At 42.8% G+C, this 25373-nt stretch overlaps 1 protein-coding gene across 4 annotated transcripts in view; it reads left to right on the forward strand.

Annotated features, from left to right (window-relative positions):
* ECT2L (epithelial cell transforming 2 like) overlaps positions 1-25373 on the forward strand; it is a 79622-nt gene that overhangs the window by 53623 nt on the left and 626 nt on the right. For all 4 annotated transcript variants that reach the window (XM_066248029.1, XM_066248030.1, XM_066248031.1 and 1 more), the window contains 10 exons: positions 660-763; positions 2357-2479; positions 6378-6464; positions 8574-8788; positions 10000-10147; positions 12420-12493; positions 12590-12746; positions 13384-13449; positions 15148-15236; positions 23620-23792. In XM_066248029.1, the coding sequence (XP_066104126.1) occupies positions 660-763; positions 2357-2479; positions 6378-6464; positions 8574-8788; positions 10000-10147; positions 12420-12493; positions 12590-12746; positions 13384-13449; positions 15148-15236; positions 23620-23792 (1236 nt within the window). The remainder of the gene's footprint in view (positions 1-659; positions 764-2356; positions 2480-6377; positions 6465-8573; positions 8789-9999; positions 10148-12419; positions 12494-12589; positions 12747-13383; positions 13450-15147; positions 15237-23619; positions 23793-25373) is intronic.

The raw sequence follows: 25373 nt of genomic DNA on the forward strand, positions 1-25373 counted from the left end.
CGAATCCATGACCAAAGCGCAACATGAATATCGGCGTGTTTATAACAAAGCGCCACCACATAGGAATAACATTACTCAGTGGGATAAGCAGTTGAAGGAAACCGGCAGTTTGGTGGAGAAACCCCGTTCTGGTAGGCCATCAGTCAGTGACGAGTCTGTAGAGGCTATACGGGATAGCTACCTAAGGAGCCCTAAGAAATCTGTGCATGAGCCCACATCAAACTGCACTGAATAGGTATGAAACTGGGAGAGTTTTCCTTTTATTTGGTGCAGATTTCACATTTCTGTCGTCTTTTGTTGCTTTCCTGTGACTGGTCAAAAGTGCACTATGACTTTATGGACACACTTAGAAGACAGTTCTTTCATATAAATGCATGTTGTCCAAAATGATTTCTAAACGTAAAAGATGTCTGGGTATGTATGTTAGTATGCTATTTTCTGTGGGTGTAACATATTTATGTATTTGCGCACAAAGATAAAGTGTAGAGAAATCTTTGGTGGGATCGTGAATCTACAATTCTTAAACATATAAGGTTCATTTTCTCATCTCCTTATTGTCCAAAATAGATTTTAGTCAGCATCAGCTTTGCTGAGCTGTTTCTTCTTGATCATATCTCTTACATAAACTAATTACGGGGCATATGACCTTATACTTACAGGACAGTTTATGTTTGACACCATGAGTATGTCTAACATTCTGAATAACCAAGAGCTTGCACAAGCTCTGGCAGATGGATTGACTGAGCTTTCAAAAGGAAATTCTGTAAGTATTAAAGCACACAACAAAAAGCTGCAGCTCTTAAAATTTTAATTTGTATTTATTATTTTTCTTAACCATTTTATTCCCTCCAGGGGCACAGTTCCTCAGAAAAAAAAAATTATATTAGTTTGTACAAACACCCACTAGGGGGTTCTGGGCCCAAGATCTATTAGGTACACAGAATAGATAAATGGGGACATCCACGTTATTAAAAAGTCGACTTCATTGTGCACTGTGTTCTGTCTTGTGGTTAATTTCAGTTAGAAGTGACTTCTTTAAAAAACAGTTAAGTGTCTTTCTGTTTTACATAAACATTATTCAACAGTTAAAACAATAGTATGACAGAAAAATTGAGAAAGTATGAAGCCGTTATAAAAAGAGGAAGGGCAGAAAGCCTAGATGCGGGGAGTGGAGGAGAACACAACAGAACAGAAAGAAGCAAACCCACCATTTGGTTGGGGACAAGCTTGGGGACAGTCTGATGAAGCGTTTTTATCAGAAACAAATCCTGACGACTGTCCCAGAAGTCAGCCCGCGTGTCAGGACACAGTGAGGCGGGGCAGTGGACAGGCCACCCCTGCCCCAGGACCATGGACCACAAGGCTACAGGAAAGTGAAGTAAGGCGCTGTTGGTCTGGGGAAGGGGAGAATCGGATGGGAACAGAAGTGATGTTAACATACCAGATGCTATTTAAGCTTTTCAGTTTTCCAAGGAGCGATTCTCAAATCCTTCTCTTCCACTGCAGTAATTTGATTTTGTGGGTAGATTTAACTTTGTCTTTGCACACGTTCTCCTCATCTATCGTGTGTTGGCTTTGGTTTGCCCCGGCTTCCTGGGTAACCCCCAGCTATCTCCAGGGAGTAGTGTCTGGTGCAGAAGTTGCAATTGGCCATGATTTGCCTTCTCTGAAGTCTCAGCTCCTGGTGCTCAGGCCAACCCTGGGGCAGCCCTGTGCTGAAGGCGCTGGTGAGCTTTGCCGATAAAATAATCAGAGATCATCACAAAGATGACCCTGAAGCTTTGAAAATTCTGCACTGTCTCCCAAAATACCAGAGATTTACTGACTATGCTTGGTGTAGGTTCCGTGTACAGACTGCCACCTCATTATTTAAAAATAACCTTGTACGATATAATTTCGGTGGTGCTCCAAATCACAGCCAGAGAGGGAACCAAATTAGAGTGTTTTTCCCAGTAATTCAGATGCTGTAGCTCCTCTCTCAAGCCTTCTTTCTCCTTAAAGACAAGAACCCATCTGTCCCTCCCTCATCTGGCCAGGAGGCCAGTGTGGGCCACTTTGGTTCCAAAGATCTGAGGCCCTCCCATAAAACCCTGGCAACCTAACTGATTTGCGACCACAAGTTGAGAACCAAGAATGTACCTGGTAACCAGAATATGTGATTAGCTACAAAGTCCCATTTACTGACTCTAATTGAATAATCATTACTTTGTTTTCTGGACTTATAAATTAATTAGGTAGAAAGCTGAAAACTCTATTTAAAAATATGTTCTCTTTTCTATTGCACTTTCGTTGACCTATATTTCTGATGAATGCTTTAAATATAAATGTTTTGGGGTTGGGTGTTTGGATTTTTCAGGAGAAACCTCTGGAATTTTTGTCATATTTCCTGTTGAAGAAATGTAGTGAAAAGAGCAAAGACGTCGAAGGAAATTCTCTGACAAAACCTGACCCAAAGGCAATATCCAATTTCATCACGGAGGTAAAGTTACTGCTGTGTGTTTCTGCCATTGCTTCACCGTAGAGTTAGACACATGTGCTTAGAAAATTCATAGACAATAATGATATTTTTACCTGGGGAGCTTCCAACTGGTCATTTCTTCTAAGAACTTAATAATCTTGGATTATTATTTTTAAAAAGGTGTTTGTAGTATCATGAGTAACATTTAGGCTGCCTGCCTGACCTGTGGTGGCGCAGTGGATAAAGCATCGACCTGGAAATGCTGAGGTCGCTGGTTCGAAACCCTGGGCTTGCCTGGTCAAGGCACATATGGGAGTTGATGCTTCCAGCTCCTCCCCCCTTCTCTCTCTCTGTGTCTCTCTCTCCCCTCTCTCTCTATCTCTCTCTCCTCTCTAAAAATGAATAAATAAAATAAAAAAATAAAAAAATTAAAAAAAAGAAAAAACAAACAAACAAAAAACATTTAGGCTGCTTACAAGCCTAAGCTGAACCACATTGACTGGAATAACACTCTTCGGGTGATAGAGGAAAAGTTGGATTGCATTGTGTCTCCTTATCAGTTAAATCCCAATATAACCTAAAGAGAGTTTCTTTTTTCATTTGCAGCCCAGGATACCTTTTTTAATTTTTTATTTTTATTTTATTTTTTGTGAAACTAAGAATGTTTCTTCTTTTCTTAATTGAGATTCAGATCCATAAAGGAAAAAAGACTGGGTTTGAAGCTAGTTCTTTGGGCAACAAAAGAATTAATTCAGCCAGTACTGACTGTATTCAAAATTCATACATTCTTGGTTAAGTGAAATAATCAGGATTCAGGAAATACTGAAAATTGCATTGTCATTCAGAGAGCTGACTTCTATAAAAATGTCGTCTTAGAGCCATTTTATGCCCATAGAAAAATTACTCCCTGTGTTGCCCGCTCACGGGCTTGAGATACCAGCCGCAGCACAAACTCCCCGTGGAGACCGTCAGTAGGAATAGGTCTGTGAGTTCCTTGGGCAGGTAAAACACTTGTTGCACTATTGATTTCCCTGATACTCTGGAACCCACGGCAATGGGTCACAGCCAGAATCATAACCGTTCCTGAGCAACACCTGTCATTTTCACAACAATTTCTGGCCCTTAATCTGGGAAGCCACGTGTTTTCCAGGACAGGCGCGAGCAAACTGGGATGTCTCTGGAAAAGGCAGCGCCTGCCTGTGCTGTGTCCCGGAGGAAAACTCCTATCACGTGATCTGATTGTCTCCCTTATGTGTCACGGAGAGAGCCCACCAACCCCAAGTCATTGTTTTCTTACAAATGTGCGAAGTGTGTTGCTTCTGTTACTTCCCCTGAATTCATCCCTAAAAACAAAATAAGGGATGGCATCTTAATCTGAAAATAATCTCTAAAAATCCTAATGATTAGATGCATAATATAAAAAGAGAACTTGTTTTTTTGTTTTGTTTTGTTTTGTTTTTTGGCTCAAACAAAATTACCATGCCGGATGTGAGGGCGATCTGGCTGCGACATCTGTCACCCCATTGATCGCCAGGGTTGATTCGGCTGATCTGGCTGGCTAGGCAGGTGTCCCCTTCCTCCCTCATCGCTCCATGTGCGTCCCTCCCGAAGCTGCGCGCTCGGTCGAGGAGGACGACCTTCCCCGCTAGAGGAGAGGACCATTCTTCGGTCAAGGGTATACGAGTAGCTGCGCTCCCCTGCTAGAACCTCCAAACAAGTCTCAAAATTACCATGCCATATCAATTTCCTGTCCACAAAGAAATTTTTTTTTTTTTTTTTTTTTTGCATTTTTTTTGCATTTTTCTGAAGCTGGAAACAGGGAGAGACAGTCTGACAGACTCCCGCATGCGCCCGACCGGGATCCACCCGGCACGCCCACCAGGGGGCGACGCTCTGCCCACCGGGGGGCGATGTTCTGCCCATCCTGGGCGTCGCCATGTTGCGACCAGAGCCACTCTAGCGCCTGAGGCAGAGGCCACAGAGCCATCCCCAGCGCCCGGGCCATTTTTGCTCCAATGGAGCCTTGGCTGCGGGAGGGGAAGAGAGAGACAGAGAGGAAAGCGCGGCGGAGGGGTGGAGAAGCAAATGGGCGCTTCTCCTGTGTGCCCTGGCCGGGAATCGAACCCGGGTCCTCCGCACGCTAGGCCGACGCTCTACCGCTGAGCCAACCGGCCAGGGCACAAAGAAAATTTTATATATAATAACAACAGCTTCTGCTAAAGCCAGAGGTGATACAAAGCCCCATGTGAGCAAGCATCTTCTAAAACAACCAGGATAGTCTGGGGGTCCATGCCCACGCCTGAATTTTAATGCATGAGCACTCACACTCGCCCTTACAATGGGGTGCTATCCCGGATAAGGGTGCCTCCCTTATCGATGAGATCCACAGTGTGATTCTGTTCTGCTTGGGTTCTCTTAATCCTGGCCCTGACAATTTGAACTTAATCTTCACTTTGCGCCTGTGATCAGTTCGATCTGCACAACTATCTGTATCACCGTTCACTGGCTGACGTTGTCATTTCCCTCTATCAATAATCAGCACTATTATTTATTTTGGAAGAAGAGAGTGTTCCACTCAGAGAAATTTTATATTACTTTGTCAAAATTGAAAGATCCCCCCCCCCCCCAGCATACATATAGACACATGCCAGGTTGACGTGGGACAGCCACAGATGGGGAAGACACAAGGAAGGACGGGAAGCACTCGAGCTGAGGTGAGGACTCCGCAGGCCAGGGAGAAGCGGTCTGGCTGCAGTTAGGACCAGGGCCCTCACACAAAGCCTCCCCCCTGGATTTCAAGATCTTACCATGGGTAGTTTTATCTTTGACAACGCAGAGCAGCAGTAATGACCATTAGTCCTCCTTAGCTCTCCGCACAAGCATGGGACCATCGTTCCATTGCTACAGTGGACCCAGGGATGCTGCTAGTTTATGTGGAAGCCACAAGAACGATTCACAGGTAAAGTGAAGAAAGAATAAGTCGTACTTAAATGTGGAAAGACAGGTCTAGAAAGGTTAATAGAAAGGTTAAGTGAATTGGTAAAAAAAAAGAAAGAAAGAAAGAAAGAAAGAAAGAAAGAAAGAAAGAAAGAAAGAAAAAAAAAAGAGGTGTTATTGCCATCATAAAAGTAAGATAAGCTGCTTGCCCTGGACTGACCAGAGACAGAGCAGAGGGGGACAGAGGCCTGTGACCAGGACCGCGTGGGGTTCCCTAAGCCCATGACAAGGCCAGGGAGAGCAGTGTCTCTCCCCTGGCTCCCAGGGGAAAGGGGAGCCATCCTGAATTTAGTTTCCCAAATAATTCAAGTTCAAAGGAATCTCAAGGGTTTGTTTATTTTTATTTTTTATTTTTTCTTATTTTTTTGTATTTTTCTGAAGCTGGAAACGGGGAGAGACAGTCAGACAGACTCCCGCATGCGCCCGACCGGGATCCACCCGGCACGCCGGCGATGCTCTGTCCCTCCCGGGCGTCGCTCTGCCGAGACCAGAGCCACTCTAGCGCCTGGGGCAGAGGCCAAGGAGCCATCCCCAGCGCCCGGGCCATCTTTGCTCCAATGGAGCCTTGGCTGCGGGAGGGAAAGAGAGAGACAGAAAGGAAGGAGGGGGGGTGGAGAAGCAAATTGGCGCTTCTCCTATGTGCCCAGCTGGGAATCGAACCCGGGTCCCCCCACACACCAGGTCGACGCTCTACCGCTGAGCCAACCGGCCAGGGGCCGGTTTGTGTTTGTGTTTGTTTTTGTTTTTATTTTTAACATAAGATGTGAGAGAGCCATCAGTTCTGCCCAGGGCCCAGTCGCTGTCTCAGAGCTCCGGAGCCAGGGCTGCAGGCAGCACCGCGCAGGGCCTCCCGGGCACAGCGCCCACTGCGCGCGCAGACACCCGGCGCCCGCGAATCATCAACTCTGCCTTGAATCCTCAGGAAAGAAAGCTTCCAGAAGACAATCCTCAAGACACGAAATCAAGTCTCAGCAAAAATGATCCAGAGTTTGAGGTGCTGGTTCAGCTGGTAAGCCAGTGATTCCATAGTAAGGCTTTTCCATTGTTTTTCTCCTGATTCTTCCTCACGCCCCTCCCAGAAATAACCCAACCACTCCAGCCTTTATCCTGGTTAGTTCTGTATTTCTTGACAGTTTCGAGAAAAAAGTTGAGGTGGGGGAGACCCCCAGATGTAACTGGGGGAATCCAGCCGTGGCTTTCTGTTTCGGGTGTATCCCCGTCTAGAGAGAAGCTGAGGCCGAGGATGGAGGTGTCACATCTTGGGAACAAGAGCCATCTCGGCTACTCCATGCTTTTCTGACATGAGCCGGGACGGCATTTATAGAAATGGCACATACCCATAAAGGTTCACGGTTTCTAACCGAGCCGCTCACTCATGATCTGATTTCAAACGCCGAGTGGAATCAACAAAACACTCAGGGCTCCGTCTCTGATGGGTAGCACTCGGAAGAGGCCGCAGCGTGAGCCGAGGCTTGGGCCCCACCCGCCCAACAACAGCGGGCTCCTTTGCGTTTCTTCAACACATGCCCGTGTTCATTACCATATTTCGTTATGGGGATCCTGTTAATGTAGATATTAGTACCCACATTGTTGTAGACGAGGAACTAAAGTTAGAAGATGTATGGATGCTGTGGTCCTGACCTCAGCCCCCAGGCTGTCCGGGCCGACAACACCCGGCTAGTACACTGACCGCAGGCCGTGCCGGCGGCTGACCTCTCAGGAGTGGGTGTCGGCGAGCATGGCAGGATCGCTCCTGACCCTCGGTAATAATGCCGGCAGCAGATTTAAGACAACGAAAACTTTGACAACTGAAACCTTTAGTCAAAATCATTATAATGTGGGATAGCTTCAATTAATAAAAAAAAGATGTAAATACACATAAAAATATATATAATATGGGCTGAAAGCCAACCTTCAAGTGGGAGGCAGATGGGTTTTTACCTCATTAGATATATCTTAAGTAGGCATTATACACAGACCATGTCTTTGAAAAATAAAATTAACTAAGAACAGTATTTTTTATAATATTCCAGAGTTTTCTAATTTTCGTTTTAAGTTACTTTTCCATTTTAACTTTAGTGTGTAAACTTCCAGTTGACTTGTTTTGGGTACAGTCCCAAGGCGCTAAGCTTCCTGCTGTCCTTTACTACGGGGCACACTGAGGGCTGCAGGGAAGAGAGAACATTGTGTTCGAAGAGTATTCATAGTCTTAGGCTCAAATACAAGCAGAATCGGTTTTAGAAATTTAAATATTATAATTGTTTTCTATTATAAAGGTGCTCATTTGACCACTTTTGCATAGCACAGATAAAAAGAAAAAAATTACCTATTCCCAGGAAGGAAAACTAATTTCCATGCTGTATAAATAACACACATAGCAACGGGGTATGGGGTCTCTTCACACCAGTGTATGATTTCTCCCTCTGCTTTACAAAATAAAACCGGACTTTGAAATATAGAAAACAGGCCGTTTGGCAACTTAGCTACTCAGGAGGGATGGGTTCCCAGTTCCCCAGTTAGGCACTTTTTCCTCAATAGTGAAAGATGAGCATGAGTTTCTGTTATTTCATAACATGCCCGTGGGAAGCAAATTACTTGATAATGAGGGCTAGCTCATTTCTGTTCTTCTGCCTGCGGGATAATCAATAAGACACTACTGAGAAGAAGACAGGAGGACAAACAGGAGCGGGCAGCCCGCCGGCTCTCGGCTCGCGGTGAAGGCAGGGCTCTGCCTTCTCATCCTTGCACAAGCCAGCAGCCGGCACACGACACTGCGCACATATTCCACGGGCAGATGGATAAAAGTAAATTCTCAATCTGCCCTCTCAGGGCCCCAGATTCAAGTCCCGTCTCTACCAGGGTGTCACACTGGCCTGATGTGAGGGGCTCTTTGGCCATCCTGGGGACAAGCAATGGTCGGTGGGGTCCACCATAGTCCCCTATCAAGATTCCCTCCAACCCTGCATGTCACAGACGAGCAAGGGGCATCTCAGAGATCTCAGAGTGGCTGCCCCACTGCTCAGTACTTCCATTTTTCTGTCTCCTTCCACTTCTGGGCTTTATGAGGCTGGGAGCCTGGAAGAATCATCTGCCCTGAGTTCTGCATGCTTTTCTGCAGGAGAGGAAGCTCCGGACGGACATGGCCGCGAGGCGAACTAGAGTAGTCGGGGAGCTCTTACGGAGCGAGAGAAAATATGTGCAGACGCTGGAAATTGTGCGAGACGTTTACATGGCACCGCTGAGAGCAGCCTTGTCATCCAACAGAGCAATTCTGAGTGCTGCGAATATCCAGGTCATTTTCTCTGATATTCTGCAGATTTTAAATCTCAACAGGTAATTCCTGAGTACCTATCTTCTGAAATACTCATTACACGGTGGGAGGAGCCCACTGGTACCTGCACAGAGCTCAGGCGGTCTCTGCCTCTCTCGGGGACCCTGAGCACCGCACAGAAGAGGGAGAATTCTTGCCACAGGGCTGCCAGTAGTGCTGACTCTCAGGGGCTTGTCCCTCCCTCACTTCAAAGCTCTGTACTAGGAGTGGAGTTCAGGGCCAGGGGATTCTGTATTCAATATATTGTCGTGCAAAAGACAAGACAGTATGTTTAGTTGAGCAATGGCAAAGGAACCTAAGGATTTAATGGGACTAAGTCACTAGGATACTTTGCTTAGAGAATCCAAGGTCAGCTTAATAACAGTAGATATTTTGAGTATGTAACAGGACCCAGAGGAAAGTGGTCATTTGCTCTGGGGGTAAAGTAAGACAAACTAAGCTTGTGCTTCTCTTCCAATAGCATTCTAGATCAGTGTTTTACAACCTCCAGTGCACCAGAAATTTCATGCTGGTCTGAGAAAGAGCTGACCACCCTGATGTTGTACGAAGATTACAGACCCAATGATCTTAGTCAAATTTGCTTATGCTCAGGGTGATTTCTTAGCGGTCCCTGAAATAATTCTCCTATTTTCACCAGTCCCTAAGTGTAAACAGGTTGATACCCATTGCTGTAGATGACCGGGAACAAGTGTCTTATCCTCAGTAGGCCCCAACTCCTACAAAATATAGGGGTTGAACTGGGCCTCTTCTAGTTTCCAGGGCCTGTGATTGCTGTACAGGAGATAACAGATCCACAGAGAAAGTGGCCAGGGGAAGGTTATGGCCACGTAATGTGAGTTGAGCACTCTGCTCTGAAAACTGTAAGAAACCTTCCCAGCCTGCCCGGCTGGCCCTGTGGGAATGGGCCAGAGGCAGCCTATGGAGGCCAGCCTGGGGGAGGCAGCCTGTGGCAGCCAGCCTGGGGTTCTGACTTAAGAAATTGAGGTGGAGAGGTGGGATTCCACCACTGCCCACCTACTTCCTCATTCCCCAGCTCCTCCTATCCTGTCAAGTCTGTACTGCTCTCTATCAGGACAGCAGTATTTGACAAAAGGCCAGCCATAGGGGACCAGGCTGAGAGAGGCCGCACTAGTGACAAGCACTGTCGGTGAGTGTACACTGTACAGGTTACCGCCGGCCCGTATTTCACGGTCACGCCTTTCTCATATTGCAGGCAGCTTCTCGATACCCTGAGAGACCGACTACGGGAGTGGGGCCCAGCTCACTGTGTGGGAGAAATATTCATGAAATTTGGAAGCCAGCTGAACACTTATACCAATTTCTTCAACAATTACCCTGTTGTTCTGAAAACTATTGAGAAGGTAAATGATTGAGTTACTATCCAGGCATTTATGAAACCTGAGCTTCAAAGGAAGTTCTGTGTGTGATCCAGGGCCTAGGATTAAGAGGAAAGACTTCTTTCCTATTCTTAGCTTCTAGATCTACTCCTCCGGTTTACTGTGAGCTCTGAGGACGGGGGCTCTGACATTTAATTTTTTTTTTTTTTTTTTTTTGTATTTTTCTGAAGCTGGAAACGGGGAGAGACAGTCAGACAGATTCCAGCATGCGCCCGACCAGGATCCACCCGGCACACCCACCAGGGGCGATGCTCTGCCCCTCTGGGGCCTCATTCTACCGAGACCAGAGCCACTCTAGCGCCTGGGGCAGAGGCCAAGGAGCCATCCCCAGCGCCCGGGCCGTCTTTGCTCCAATGGAGCCTTGGCTGCGGGAGGGGAAGAAAGAGACAGAGAGGAAGGAGAGGGGGAGGGGTGGAGAAGCAGATGGGTGCCTCTCCTATGTGCCCTGGCCGGGAATCGAACCCGGGTCCCCCGCATGCCAGGCCAACGCTCTACCGCTGAGCCAACCGGCCAGGGCTCTGACATTTAATTTTTTTATCATTAGGGGCTAGCACAGTGCGTGACACAGGAGGACCCAGAAACTGTTTGTCAGACTGAATTAATCCTCATACGAATTGTCAGATTTCCATCCTCTGCAGACACCCTGTGGCTCCGTTTCAGGGAAACATGTAACAGTTAGATAGACTGTGAGCTCTGACTCCCCCTGCCACTACAGACGCGTGTGACCTTGACAAAGTCACCTCTTACAAAGTAAAGGAATTCGTAATCCATGTTTCTTGGAATAAGGGTACTCAATTTGTGCTATCATGTATGAATGCAGCATTTCTGTCTTACATTCCTTAGAGCAGTGGTCCCCAACCTTTTTTGGGCCACGGACCAGTTTAATGTCAGAAAATATTTTCACGGACCGGCCTTTAGGGTGGGACGGATAAATGTATTACGTGACCGAGACAAGCGTCAGGAGTTAGTCTTAGACAGATGTAACAGAGGGAATCTGGTCATTTTTAAAAAATAAAACATCGTTCAGACTTAAATATAAATAAAACGGAAATAGTGTAAGTTATTTATTCTTTCTCTGTGGACCAGTACCAAATGGCCCATGGACCGGTACTGGTCCGCGGCCCGGGGGTTGGGGGCCACTGCCTTAGAGGGTGCATTGTGACGTGTGTTCCGTCATCGGAGCAGGAACATCCGCTTTCCTCTGCATCACTTCCTGTTCTTGCTGGGATCTCTTCTGGTGGCCAGCAGATTCCTCTTTCTTCCCAACCTCAATTTGTATCAAAAGTGCAGCAGGAGAGGCTACCTTGCCACTCGGGGTTCCACATCTGCCACATCCACTTCTGCTGTGTCTGCACTGAGGTCTCTGCCGATTCCCGACCTCGGACATCTCCCTTCAGAGCACGCTTCTCACCCCACCCACAGGGCTTAACACTGCTGGACCATGAGATTATGTCTTGACCATGAAGACAAGAATTCAAGTGTCACTCATTATCAGAAACAAATTGGTACCCAAAGTTTCATAGTTATGGATGATAACGATATCTATTTCACTAGCAAAGGGTGTACATATAAGGACTCAATAATTGCTAGCTATTAATATTATTGAAATCAATGTATTTGATTTCTGAAAATTAATATTATTGTCTTCTTTTAGGCCTGTACTCACTGAGAAAAATAGGTACTTCTGGGTACTTTAATGGTGATGAATGCTTTTAAAATCAATGTTAAACACTATGGAACACCTTTACAATGCTACCCATGATTAACAGGGTAATTGTGGTCGACAGGTGAACACCATTAATAGTCTTTTTACATACGGAAATAACTTTTACTCTGTGACAGGCATTTCATGAATGGATTTATTTTTCCTTCACCTCAAGAGTTGGGTATGATATCCATGAGAAAACTGAGGCTCCAGGGAGTTAAGTCACTAAACAGGGTCACAAAGAATTGGGTAGAATGAGATTAACATTCTGAGTCTAATCCAGGCCTCCCTGGGCGCAAAGCTGTTTTCCTTCATCTGTCCTGAAAGATCAAGTTCAGTGAACAGGGTTAGGTCTGGGGTACAAAAGTATCACTATGCTTAGTTGACTAATAAGCACTAATAATGCTTTGACAAGATGTCGATGCTGCCCTCTTGCTTGAGTGCTTCGTGGACCTGGGCTGCCTGGTGGGATGGAATGCTTTGCGACCGCTGTGTAGAGCAGAATGTTGACCATATCACGCTTCCCTTTAGTGCAGAGACATGATGCCAGCGTTCCGAGCGTTCCTGAAGAGGCACGATAAGACCACTGTGACCAACATGCTGAGGTCAGTTCTGGGGGGGAGCGCAGCCCAGGCACCCCGAGGGCAGGGCATCCTGTGACCTTCGAAAAGAGACCGTGCCCTTCTCCATGCCTCTCACAGCCTGCCGGAGCTGCTCCTGTACCCATCCCGAAGATTCGAGGAATATGTTCATCTCCTCTATGCTCTGAGGCTTCATGTTCCTGCAGAACACGTTGACCGTAGGGACCTGACCACTGCAATTGATCAAATAAAAAAATACAAAGGTTATATAGATCAGGTTGGTTGCTAGCAAGACTCTGTGTCCTTTAAAAATGTTACAGTGCTCCTCTGGTACTCCAAGATCGTGAAATACTTGATCCTCCTGGGCTGTTCTTCAAATTCTTTCATCCTTTTAATGTGAAATCATTGTGTTCAGAGCCTTGGAGCACTGAAGGCATCTGTTTTAAGTCAAACAACATGAGACACAATGTTTTCAGATGACTCTACAAGTACAATAAAACCTTTATTAATATAAAAGTTTGAAGAATGGGGTATTTTGATTGATTTTTCTAGAGGACTAAAAGAAAAAAAAATCCTTTGTTTCTAAAAGAATTTCTTAGATTTCCTGCCTGAGTGAATCAGTTCACGGAGTGCCTTTAAGCATCTGAAATCACCTTGGTGATGTACATTCTTCTGCATGGGTGTCCAGGCGGAAGGTAAACTGATGAAACACTATGCCCAGAAGATGCTTTTTAAAAAACCACAGCCCTGTCATTTGCCACTTTCTTTTAAAACATTGGGAACATGAATTAGATTCTTATTATGATTTATCAAAATACCAAGCCCTGTTTCAAGTGCCATGAAATCTTATAAATCTATTTTTATGCATACAAGTTTTATAGTTTTATTTTGCCTAAAATCACTTTGTTTTCTAGATGAAGCAGAACATCAATATGAAAGATCAGCTGTCAGACATCCAGAGAATCATCTGGGGATGCCCTGTACGTACTCTGCTGTGCTTGCTACAGCTCGTGCCCATGAATGACCCTCATGTCATTGGCCAAAGGAGACATACAGGCATCAAATCAGCTGACATCTGCTGCATGCCTGCTCTGTGCTTGGTGCTGCTGAGCTCTCACATTTCACATCCTTCGTATCTGCAAAGAATCTGTAGGAGAAGAGGCACAGGTGGCCTTGACCCTAGCCCTTAACTTTTCTGCTGTCTTAACTCCTTGCTTGGTACTACGGTGATCACGACCCCCTTTGAGGAAAAGGGCCGTGTCTTCTACTGTTCTATATTTCCCTGTGCACAGTGCCTGGTGTAGGATTTTACACACTGAGGATACCTGAAAAAAATCTCGGAAATCTTTACTGGCTGTTACCTACAGAATTTCGTCTGGTCCATTCTACCTTCTCTCTTTCTGCTTTTCTAGCACTTTATAAGCAAACCACACGGATCTACTCACAATTCTCCAGTGATGTTAGCCTCTCCTCACACATATTTGCTTTGCCCATACTCTTCCTTGAAAATTACCTTCTTTTCTGACTCTGCTGGATACAAACTCCTATTCATCCTTTACAAATCCAGCTCAATCATCATCTTCCTTATAGTTTTTCCCAACATCTCCAGCTCTGCGTTGCCTCTTCCCAGGTCTCCTGCAGCAACCTGAACATCTGTCACATTTTATTGCAGTATTTTATTCACAAGGCTGGGAATTCTATCAGGTGTGAGCTATGATTTACTTGTCTTCTAGTGTTTGGCATATAACAGGAGCCCAATGTATAAATTATATTGAGTTAAAGCAGGGGTCGGGAACCTATGGTTCATGAGCCAGATGTGGCTCTTTTGATGGCTGCATCTGGCTCGCAGACAAATCTTTAATAAAAAAAAAATAACGTTAAAAATATAAAACATTCTCATGTATTACAATCCATTCATTTCCTACCGCTCATGTTCATGGTTGCGGGTGGCTGGAGCCAATCACAGCTGTCCCCTTTGGGACAACACCAAATTTTTATTGGATAATGCGTAACGTACACGGGTCGTTGTATGGCTCTCACGGAATTACATTTTAAAATATGTGGCGTTCATAGCTCTCTCAGCCAAAAAGATTCCCAACCCCTGAGTTAAAGTATCAAGTGATTGGAAAGTTATTTTTATTTGGTCAAATTGGGGAAGCCAGATGGAGTTGTTTCATTACAGTTTAGATCTGCATATTTTGGTAGGGAAAGTGGAGTTGATTTGATTACAGAAAGTCCACAATCTTGGAACTCATGGAGTCCATAGAACTTAATCTCTGGATCACTGTTCATACCAAGTGATCACCTCCATGGCTACATCAGTGCAAGGGTCTGACTGCTTAATTTGTAACAATTTGTTTCCTTCCTTTCCTTGATAGATTGCTTCTTGTTCACCCCATTCTCACTTTATTTTTGATGCTAAGAAAACATTTGTAAATAAAACAATTTCAGTAGTTTAAGACATTAGACAACACCCTAAAATATAGTTTTTATTATCAATTTTGTCTTTCTAAAGAAAACCTATTTTGTGAACTATAAGAACATTCACTTCTTCATATTTGAACTGAGTTCTACTCAACACTTACATATGGTGGGATAAAAAAATGGTTCTGCAGTAGGGGGGCTTCTTATTTGCTAAATATTTATGTATGTTTCTAATTTTGTTTTTGATTTCATAGACTCTATTAGAAGTAAACAGATACCTGATTAGAGTCCAAGATGTAGCCCAACTTCACTGCTGTGATGAGGAAATAAGTTTTCCTTTAAGGTAAACATCTAAATACTTACAACTGTGACTATCATCTTAACCCTGCATCCAGTACAATGTCTGACATAGTATAAATTTATGATAACCTGTGTTTTGAACTGAAAAGTTACACACATACCCTCTGAGATAAGGTAAGATGCTTTATAGCCTTATTTGAATTCCAGGCAAAATCAGAGACAATGAATGGTCTCTGCCAGGACTACAAACTACACAGAAACAGAAATTCTGAAAGTCACTTTCCTACTGAGAGGTGATTCAAGTGTTGTGGAATATCACATGAATGATCTGCTCAACTATAAGAAAGAGAACACCAGTTCATTATCCTTAGATAGTTATTGTGGTCAGTATTCAAAAGGTTTCACCATAAGGCCACCATTGTATTGAAGTCTCACCATATCTACTTTGCATATTGCTCACAGTAATGCAAGAACAAAAGCTAGGAAGGTGTCAACTTCTATAAACTAGAGCAGGGGTCCCCAAACTTTTTACACAGGGGGCCAGTTCACTGTCCCTCAGACCATTGGAGGGCCGGACTATTAAAAAAACTATGAACAAATCCCTATGCACACTGCACATATCTTATTTTAAAGTAAAAAAACAAAACGGGAACAAATACAATATTTAAAATAAAGAACAAGTAAATTTAAATCAACAAACTGACCAGTATTTCAATGGGAACTATGCTCCTCTCACTGACCACCAATGAAAGAGGTGCCCCTTCCAGAGGTGCGGTGGGGGCTGGATAAATGGCCTCAGGGGGCCGCATGCAGCCCGCGGGCCGTAGTTTGGGGACCCCTGAACTAGAGCCTACTTTTTCCCTGTAGAACAAAGATGGGCACTGTTTTTGGAAAGGGTCAGATAGTAAACATTCTGGGTCTTGCTAGCCAAATAATCTCTGTAGCAACTACTTAACTTTGTCACTGAAGCATAAAAGCAGCTATATAATCAATACAATACATAACAAGTACAATCTTTATAAACAAAGTAATACATAAATGAGTGTGGTTGTGTTCCTGATTATCAGAATTTATTTTACCTTCATAGAATATATTTTACTTTAAACACTCTTCCTCCTTTCATATAAATCCAAGTTTCTGACCTATATAATTTTCCATATCTCTGAAGAACTTCCTTTAACATTTCTTTCTAAGCAGGTCAACTGGCAATGAATTCCCTCGATTTCTGTTTGTATGAGAAAGTCTTGTATGATCATTTCACTGGCTACAGAATTCTAGGTTGGTAGACTTTTTCTTTCAACACTTTACTCCACTGTCTTCTTACTTGCGTGGTTTCTAAAGAAGAGTCCAGTGTAATTCTTATTCTTGTTCCTCTATAAGTAGGGCATTTTTCATTTTTGTTTTTTGTATTCTCTGGGTTCTTTCAAGATTTTGTCTTTGATGCTTTGGAGTTTGAATGTGATATGGCAACATGTAGATTTTAAGGTATTTATCCTGTCTGGTATTCTCTTGTCTTCCTGGACCTGTCATTTGGTGTCTGTCAAGATTTTGAAAAATTCTCAGGCATTATAACTTCAAATATTCCTTCTGTTTCTCTTTCTTCTCTATTTGATGCTTCTATTAGACATACATTACATCTTTTGTAATTGTCCCACATTTCCTAGATGTTCTGTTTCCTTTTTAGTTTAGTAAGTTTCTATTGTGTATCTGCAGGCTCACTGATTCTTCCTTGGCTCTGCTGATAAGCATATCAGAAGTATTATTCATCTGGTAAGAGTTTCTGATTTCTAGAATTTCCTTTTAATTTCACAGCATTATTATTTCTATTTTTATTACCCATATATTTTTGCACATTATCTACTTTCCCCAGTAGATGCTTAACTTACTTATTATAATCTTAAATTCCAAACTGTACCAGGTGAGAGCCTGGCTTTGAGGTTGCCTTGTCATCACTTTTTTTTTTGGCTCCTAACATGCCGTATGGCCAGTGGTCGCGGCCGTCACAGCCGCCATTCAGGTGCAGGTTCCCATTAGATTTGGATAGATGGCAGTGAAACTGCAGAGCCGAAAACAGGTGGGCCATGCCTTTATTCCAGCCTCACACAGGCGGGTGAGTAAATGCACACAGCAGGGAAACACTTCCCTTTCCATTCAGAGCTCTCAAAGCCACACTGACTTTCTCCCGGTTTTCCTGGAATCAAAGGCCCTACCAGCTCAGTTTCTCTGGTTCCCATCTCCTTCTCTGCACAAACTGGCTTCTCCTTCAGCACCTCGCCATCTTGGCTCCTTCTCCTCCCTGCAACAACATGGTCTCCTTCTTCTTAAAACTTTTTGGCACAAAACCCCTCCTCCGGCAAACATTAGCATAACCAAGCCCCTTCCTAAGCAGAAAGGTAATTAGTCATATCACCTGGCAGCATCATCATGTGGGCAGCGGCCATTTTTAACAATAAAAATGAGCAAAGCAGCCTGACCAGGCAGTGACGCAGTGGATAGAGTGTCGGATTGGGATGCAGAGGACCCAGGTTCAAAACCCTGAGGTCGCCAGCTTGAGTGCGGATTCATCTGGTTTGAGCAAAGCTCACCAGCATGGGCCCAAGGTCGCTGGCTCGAGCAGGGGTGTGTGTGTGTGTGTGTTGCTCAGTCTGCTGTAGCCCCAAGGTCAAGGCATATATGAGAGTAAAATCAAATAACACAAACTTTACAAACTTATTTGCCCAACACATGCCTTGTAATTTTTTTGTTGCAAGCCAGACATAATGTGTCAGATAAAAGAAACTGAAGTAAATAGGCTCTTAGTGTAAGATTTTATGTTTACTTGGCTATATGTCTGCCTGTGTTTCCATTTATTATAGCTGTGGTGTTAGAAGCTTCAATTTTTCCAGGTGTCCTTGTTTTTTATCTTTCCTGTTGTCACTGGGTTTTCTAGAGATCCTTTAAATGGAGTCTGAGCCTTCCTGTTCTTTTTAGTGGTAACCCCTGTTATTATAAAGAATCCTATTGATGTGGTGATAAAATCTGAGGGGGAGGGTAAGAGTTCTATACTCCTATGATTTGGTTTGTGTTTTAGTGTCCCTGTGCCCCTGAGCTATGACCTTCTCAGGAGCTTCGCAGCTTTTTCATCTCCTCTAAGACACGACAGGGAAGCTAGAAGACCTGGAGTTGAGTATTTCTTCCCCCATGTTGTCTAGGTTCTGGTGAAAGTTTCCCTTCAGGGCAGGCCTTCCTTAAGGAGAATAACACTCTCTGGGCATGTTTCAAATTGGTAGCTTTTCTCCACCTTACTGGGAGATGAGAAGATTTTTCTTAGATCTTCACAGTAGGAATCTGGTGGGACTCCTGGAGGTAAAACTGATGCAGGTGGGAAGAGGATCTCCCTGAAGCTAGGCCTTCAGGAGTTGTTCATCTCTTAACAAGATCAGAATCTCTAGCAATTAGTCAATTACTCTTCAAATATTCTTACCCAATGCCTGCTCTAGTGGGCAGTTTCTGCTTCCAGTAAGCCCGGCTCTCCAGCTTTTAGAGTAGTGGTTTACCTTATGGCCTCAGCTCCCTGATAATCTAATGAGAGTTGTTGATTCTGAAATTTTCAGCTTTTTTTGTTGTTGTGAGGATGGAAATGATGATTTCCAAGTTCTTTGCATGTACACCAGAAACTAGAAGTCTCAAATATTAGAGTTTAAATGTCTGTCTCCAGTGTTTAAGAGCACATCTGAGAATAGTAAGGAAATATTATAATATTTTGCACTCTAATTATGAGGTACACTTATAAATAGACACTATAGCAGTGATTTGCCAAGCAATAAATATAAATATAATTTTACAGTAATGTTTGAATTAAATGCAAAACAGGTTTATATTCCAAAAGATATCACAAAATATATACCCTGCAATCTTGTTTTCTGTCATTTTAGAAAATCACATAAAACTCAGGAAATGACATTCCCATGATTTCCATCAGGAATTTCTACTTGGAAGAAACCTGGCTTATATTTATACATACAACACCAACTCCCATGAGCATAAGGCTTCACAGTTTACCATATATTTTCACTTCTCTTATTTGATATCATTTTTTAATAGTCATTCCATGAGGAAGGTAGGTCTGGAACCAGGTTTATGGGTGGGGAATCTGTACTTAAGCAAGTTGTCTGAGATCACACAACCAACCAGTGCTGGTCTAGAATTCTAAACCAGGCCTCAGGGCTCTACCCACTGATCAGACCGGCATGTGGAAAGCTGAGCCAGCCTTCCTCATAATAAATTCACCAATATAGCTGAAATTGCTAAACAGATAAATTACTAATCAATATGATCTGTGAGAGAAAGAGCAAATAATATTTGCACTATAAATGAAATAATTTGCTCTGGGTACAGATAAAGTCAGAGTCATTTTATAGATGGGAAATTCAGAGGTATTTGTCTATGGACACAGCCCACAGAATTTTGGATATATTAAGCTTTTAGAATACATTACGCACCTTGAAACCTTTATTGTTTTTTTCAGAAACATCCATTTTCATTTATGTGACTTTAAGTTTGCTGACTTTTTTTTCCCCCAAAGTGAGAAGCAGGGGTAGGCAGATAGACAGATTCCCGCATGCACCCAATTGGGATCCACCTGACATGCCCACCAGGGGGTGATGCTTGGCCCATTAGGGCCATTGCTCTGCTGCAACCGGATTCATTCTAGCACCTGATGTGGAGCCATGGAGCTGTCCTTAGCGCCCGGGCCAACTTTGCTCCAATGGAGCCTTGGCTAAAGGAGGGGAAGAGAGAGAGAGAGAGAGAGAGAGAGAGAGAAAGGAGAGGAGGAAGGGTAGAGAAGCAGATAGGCACTTCTCCTGTGTGCCCTGGCTGGGTATTGAACTCAGGGCTTCCACACGCTGGGCTGACGCTTTACTAAGTTTGCTGATTTTTAATGTGATTTTGCCCCTATCTATAGGGTCTCCCCAAAGTTACAGAAGTAGAGTCCTCTATGGCTGGTGACTAGTGCCTTGAATCGCCAAGTAGAGGCCAGAGTTTTCTTGAGGAAAAACCCACTACAACGCCAAAAATGCAGCTTCCTTTCCTTTTGGCTTTATCAGACCTACAGTCATTTACCATGGCTACTATGCATCAGGGTAAGGGAAAAACCTGGACTTCTCAGGGATACTTAACTGTGGCTCTGAATGGACTATTTTCTTGAGGACCCAAAAAGCCACTATGATCCACTGGTCAGAGTGTGAATGACAGTGGAGGGAGGCTATAGTTCAAGTTAGCTTACAGAACCAATGGTCTATCTACTGTTGTCACTTCATGCCAGAGCTTATATTCTGAAATGTCTTTTAAAGTTTTATGTATTTATAAAAGTTGGGTACTTTTAAAGTAGGCTGGCTAATGTAATAAACAACAAAATATTTCTAAAGTGGTATTAAGAACTTAAAGTATACTTGACCTGTTCTGTATTGCTGAGTCATTGAACCTATTTGTGAATAAGCAAAGGAATCTTATCCCAGTTCAGGGAAAACACTACCTGCGGAGCTGGTTCTTCTGGATGTGAACAGAAGCAGTTTTCTGAAACCCTAGTAGAACCCATAGTGTCCACTTCTGTGGCTCCATTTTGACAATGTGAAAGGTGAAATTATTTGTTTTTGCGTATGTGCAGAAATTTAAAATTTTTTAAAGGTTCTGATTTTTTTTTTTTGTCCTTGGATGAAAATTGTTGGAGATCTTGGGGGCCTCAGTTTAGTAAATAGCTTTTGAAAAGCTTTTTTTTCCTAGAGAAAGCTCAGATGTATATGTATTTTAAATAGCACTCTAATGATCAGATTTAAATAAAAACTTCTTGGTGTGTTTATCTTTACCTGCTCATGTTCTCAGATTACAAGTGGCCTCAACTTCGAACTCAATTAATGTGCCTTCTCCTCCCGCCCTGGGCCAACCACTGACCTTGTCCAAGTGGGTCACAAAACTGAAATTCTCGTTCCTTTACATCTACTCTCAATGTTGTCCCTTCCAAAGGAAAAATAAAACAACTATTTACTAAAGCAAACACCCCTTTCAAAACCACTTCTTCAAAACATTGTTGTAGGTAACTTCTTGGGTAATTCACATAAAACAGCAAAGTTTTATTGGAGCTTTAAACATTTTCTAAATTGGTTTGATAGAGGAAATAATTGTTCTTCTCAGTGATAAAGTATTGTCAAAAAGGACCAAGAATGTGGGTAGCTTTTTTCACCTATTTAAAGTGGCCTTTCACCTCGTGTCACTCATCATATATATTATGTACCTTCTGCTTTTCTTGCCTCCTTTCTCCTTCATCCCTAGTTCTCTTTGATTGATTAATGTCACAATAACTATCAACTTGATGTAGGACATCATCCCTCGCAAGGTATCAGTATATGTGCAGCATCCCACTCCTTTTAGCCTGAATCATAACCAGAGATGAGAAGGAAATACATGAAGAAGAGTTGCCTCTAGTGACTGAATGACCATTTCTGTCTATCCAAACACCTAACACGACTTGTACTTCCTAACACTCTCCATATAGCTGAACCTGAGATGCAGTACCCCTTAAAAATGTCGGAATCCCTGATCCAGTCCTTTGTCCAGCTTGTAGGCATGGTTGTAACTAGTAAGTATCTCACTACTCAGTGTGGTCTGCATATCAGCATGCCAGGGAGTTAGTAGAAATAAACAATCTTGGACTACTCTCCCTTTATTAAATCAGAATTTGCACTTTAACAAAATCTCTAATTCAGATATATATTAAAGTTTGTACTACGTACAAGTCAGAGACATTATCATATAAAGTAGACTCTAAATATGAAATGTAGCAGCTTTTATGGAGAATAATCTGGAAGGTTTTGATAAAAATACACAAATCCTTTCACTGATCAACCCTACCATTAGTAATCCTATGAAAATAGCACATGTAAATAATTTGTTTATATGTAAGGATTAGTTTATTCCAACATTGCACATAGTGACAATAAAGAACAAATAAAAGGAGAAAGGAGGAAAGACTCAAACCTACAAACAAAGCAAATGTCCATCAAAAGATGAGTTGAATAAATAATGGTCCATCTCTACCATGAATATCATTTAGCTATTAAAAAAAATGAATTAAAGCCATACCAGTTTATTTGATTTCCATTACAGAGAAAAGAAGAAAAAATTATGACTGTTACCACTTTTGTAAAATAATGGCAAACTACCTAAAAGTAGATATATGTATATATATCTGTGTACATGTGACTACCTGAGCAGATAGAAAGAAATTGGGAAGATCTATACTAGTTTGGTATCTTGGGTGACCTAGTCCTAGTGGAGGGATGTGATGTTACTTTAGCATTTACTGAAACTATATGCAGATCTAAATTGACAATTTAAAATTTTTTTTAAAAGGTGAAGATAAGCTTCCTCTGAACAGCTAGTAAACTGACTCCCTTCCTTAAAGCAACTGTGGACTGGTTGATGCTTTTAAGAGAAAATACATTTTTGGTAATCCTCCATCAAAACCCTGGACTTGCTTTACTTCGCCGCTGCTGGTGGCTAGCTCCTCGCTGGCATGCCAGTTGGTGCTCTGTTGAGTATTCACACAGATAACTCATACTAGTAGTGTGCAGCGAAACCTGCCTGCCTTGGCTCCGACGCCAAGAACAGCAGGGCACAGATGGAGCTGTGGACCCATTTTGCCTGCTGGTACATTTGACCAAGGTCCTAGCAACCTCAGTGGAAGTCAGGAGCTACTTAATTCTAACCTTTCATACTGCCGAGGTTACGTATCAATTTCCCTCCCCCCAATTAAAACTAGAAATTCATTGTTCCTACCAGTAGTTAAATGCTCTACTTGTCACTTTGTGCCACAATGGTTCTTCACCCAACCTGTTACCTTTACCGAAGAAAGCAAACAAAATTTATTTCCCCCAGATTTGCCTAAATATATCAAATACAAAATATCAAATTTTCCAACAAGCTGCCTGACCAGGTGGTGGCGCAGTGGATAGAGCATTGGAATGGGATGCGGAGGACCCAGGTTCAAGACCCCAAGGTCGCCAGCTTGAACGCGGGCTCATCTGGTTTGAGCAAAGCTCACCAGCTTGGATCCAAGGTCACTGGCTTGTACAAGGGGTTACTCGTTCTGCTGAAGGCCCGCAGTCAAGGCACATATGAGAAAGCAATCAATGAACAACTAAGGTGTCGCAATGAAAAACTGATGATTGATGCTTCTCATCTCTCTCCGTTCCTGCCTGTCTGTCCCTATCTATCCCTCTTTCTGACTCTCTCTGTCTCTGTAAAAAATAAAAATTAAAAATAAAAAAATTTCCAACAAGCTTAGAGACACAGCTTTGGTAGGACTTACGTCATAAAGGAGGGAGAGCTGTGTCCGCTCACACCGTATGTTAACCCTTCTGAACCGCCCCTTCTCCATTTTAACACAGGTTCTACGAACATTTCCGGGACCTCAGTCTCTTCCTCTTCAATGACGCCCTGCTTGTTTCCAGCCGGGGCACATCTCATACTCCGTTTGAAAGGACTTCAAAATCCACCTACCAGTTCATCGCATCAGTGGCCCTTCACAGGTTACTGGTAGAAGATATTCCAGATTCCAAATGTATGTATTTTCCCTTCCAAGAGTTTAATTACTTTCGAAAGCTACATTCTGTAAAGCTCATTAACTATTCAAACAGAAAAGTAGGAAAGGGGCTGGAATTATAATTTGCAGTTGGTAAATAATTCACCAGGTATTTTTAGGACTTCATTAATGTAAATTTTCAGTTACCTGAAAGAGCAAGAGAAAGGTATGCTGGCATCGTCAGATACGCACCCTGGACATTAGGAAGTTTCAAAATTCACAAAGGGAGGCATGGCCCTACATCAGCGTGAGGGATTCTTAAGCAGTTGGACAGGAGGGCCGGAGCCCTTAACCACTACTCTGTAGTACGGCTTGTGGATGTTACAGTTTTAGACTTTTACCTATGATGTTTCCATTGTACTAGAACTCCATACTGCCTATGGGTATTACTATACTGCTTACAAAATTAGGGGTTATCTTATTGCTTCATATTCATTTTGAAAATATCCCCTAATTTTTGTGAGCAGTATACGTATTTTAGATTGTTTCCATTCTTCTAGAACTAAGTGATTATTACAGATTAGACCGTATCTTTTCCTAAATTCTTATTTGAGAGTAAAGGAGAGATATCAACAGATTTGCAAAGAATGTAAAAAAAGTATTGTAACAAACATTTTATTCATAACTTCAATAGAAATGTTATAAAAAAAATTACTGACTTCAACCTAAACCTACTGTGTCCATTTTTAGTTATCCTACAGTCAATTTCCCACGTTTAGAATGACCCATATATCTATTTCCTATATTTGTTAGGCCAGACAACCTGAATGGAGCACTCTCATTACAGTATTTTTCATTGCATGTAAAGGAAAGGTTAAAACTGGAACCAAGATCTCAGAGAAAATACTGCTTCTAAAAAAAAGACTGCTTCTCATTGGTTTCAGCCCCATTTTAAACCAGAGCCTGAGAAAAAATGAAAACCAAGTGTGGGGACAAATATTTGCACCTCAAAGACAAACTCAGATAAAATGGGTTACTTGCCTATAATCACTGCATGTTTAAAAGTGTATGACTCCCTTTAGTCAGCTATGATGTCAGTGATTTTTAACCTTTTTCATCTCATGGCATACATAAATTACTAAATTCTACAGCACATCAAAATATGTATTTTTTGCCGATCTAACAACAAAAAATAGGTGTAATTCCGATTCATTCACACTGGATGGCTATTGTGTTGGCTATTTGTCATTTTCTTAAATTTGACGATCCAAAGGAAAAGAGGTCAGTGCCCCTGACTAAATAGTTAGGGAGTCTATGTTTAAAAAATTCTTGTGGCACACTGGTGTGCTGCGACACTGGTTGAACATCACCGCCCTATGTTAAAATACCATCCTGTAACCTAATAGGTAGTGGGCATTCAGCTAAATAGGTGGCTTAATTCTGTCACTGGCCCTCATACCAAAGTTGTCTAGGTCTAGCTCTCAGCATCTCTGGCTGTATCTGTTAGTAAAGACCCTTATTGGTCCCAGTTCCTTCTGAAGTAGCCAAGGCAAAGAATTAAAGAACACTAAATCATCTATCACTCAGTCTCTATATATGCTTGCCAATTATAATACAGAG

Source organism: Saccopteryx bilineata, chromosome 12 (genome assembly GCF_036850765.1).
Source record: "Saccopteryx bilineata isolate mSacBil1 chromosome 12, mSacBil1_pri_phased_curated, whole genome shotgun sequence".
Taxonomy (NCBI): domain Eukaryota; kingdom Metazoa; phylum Chordata; class Mammalia; order Chiroptera; family Emballonuridae; genus Saccopteryx; species Saccopteryx bilineata.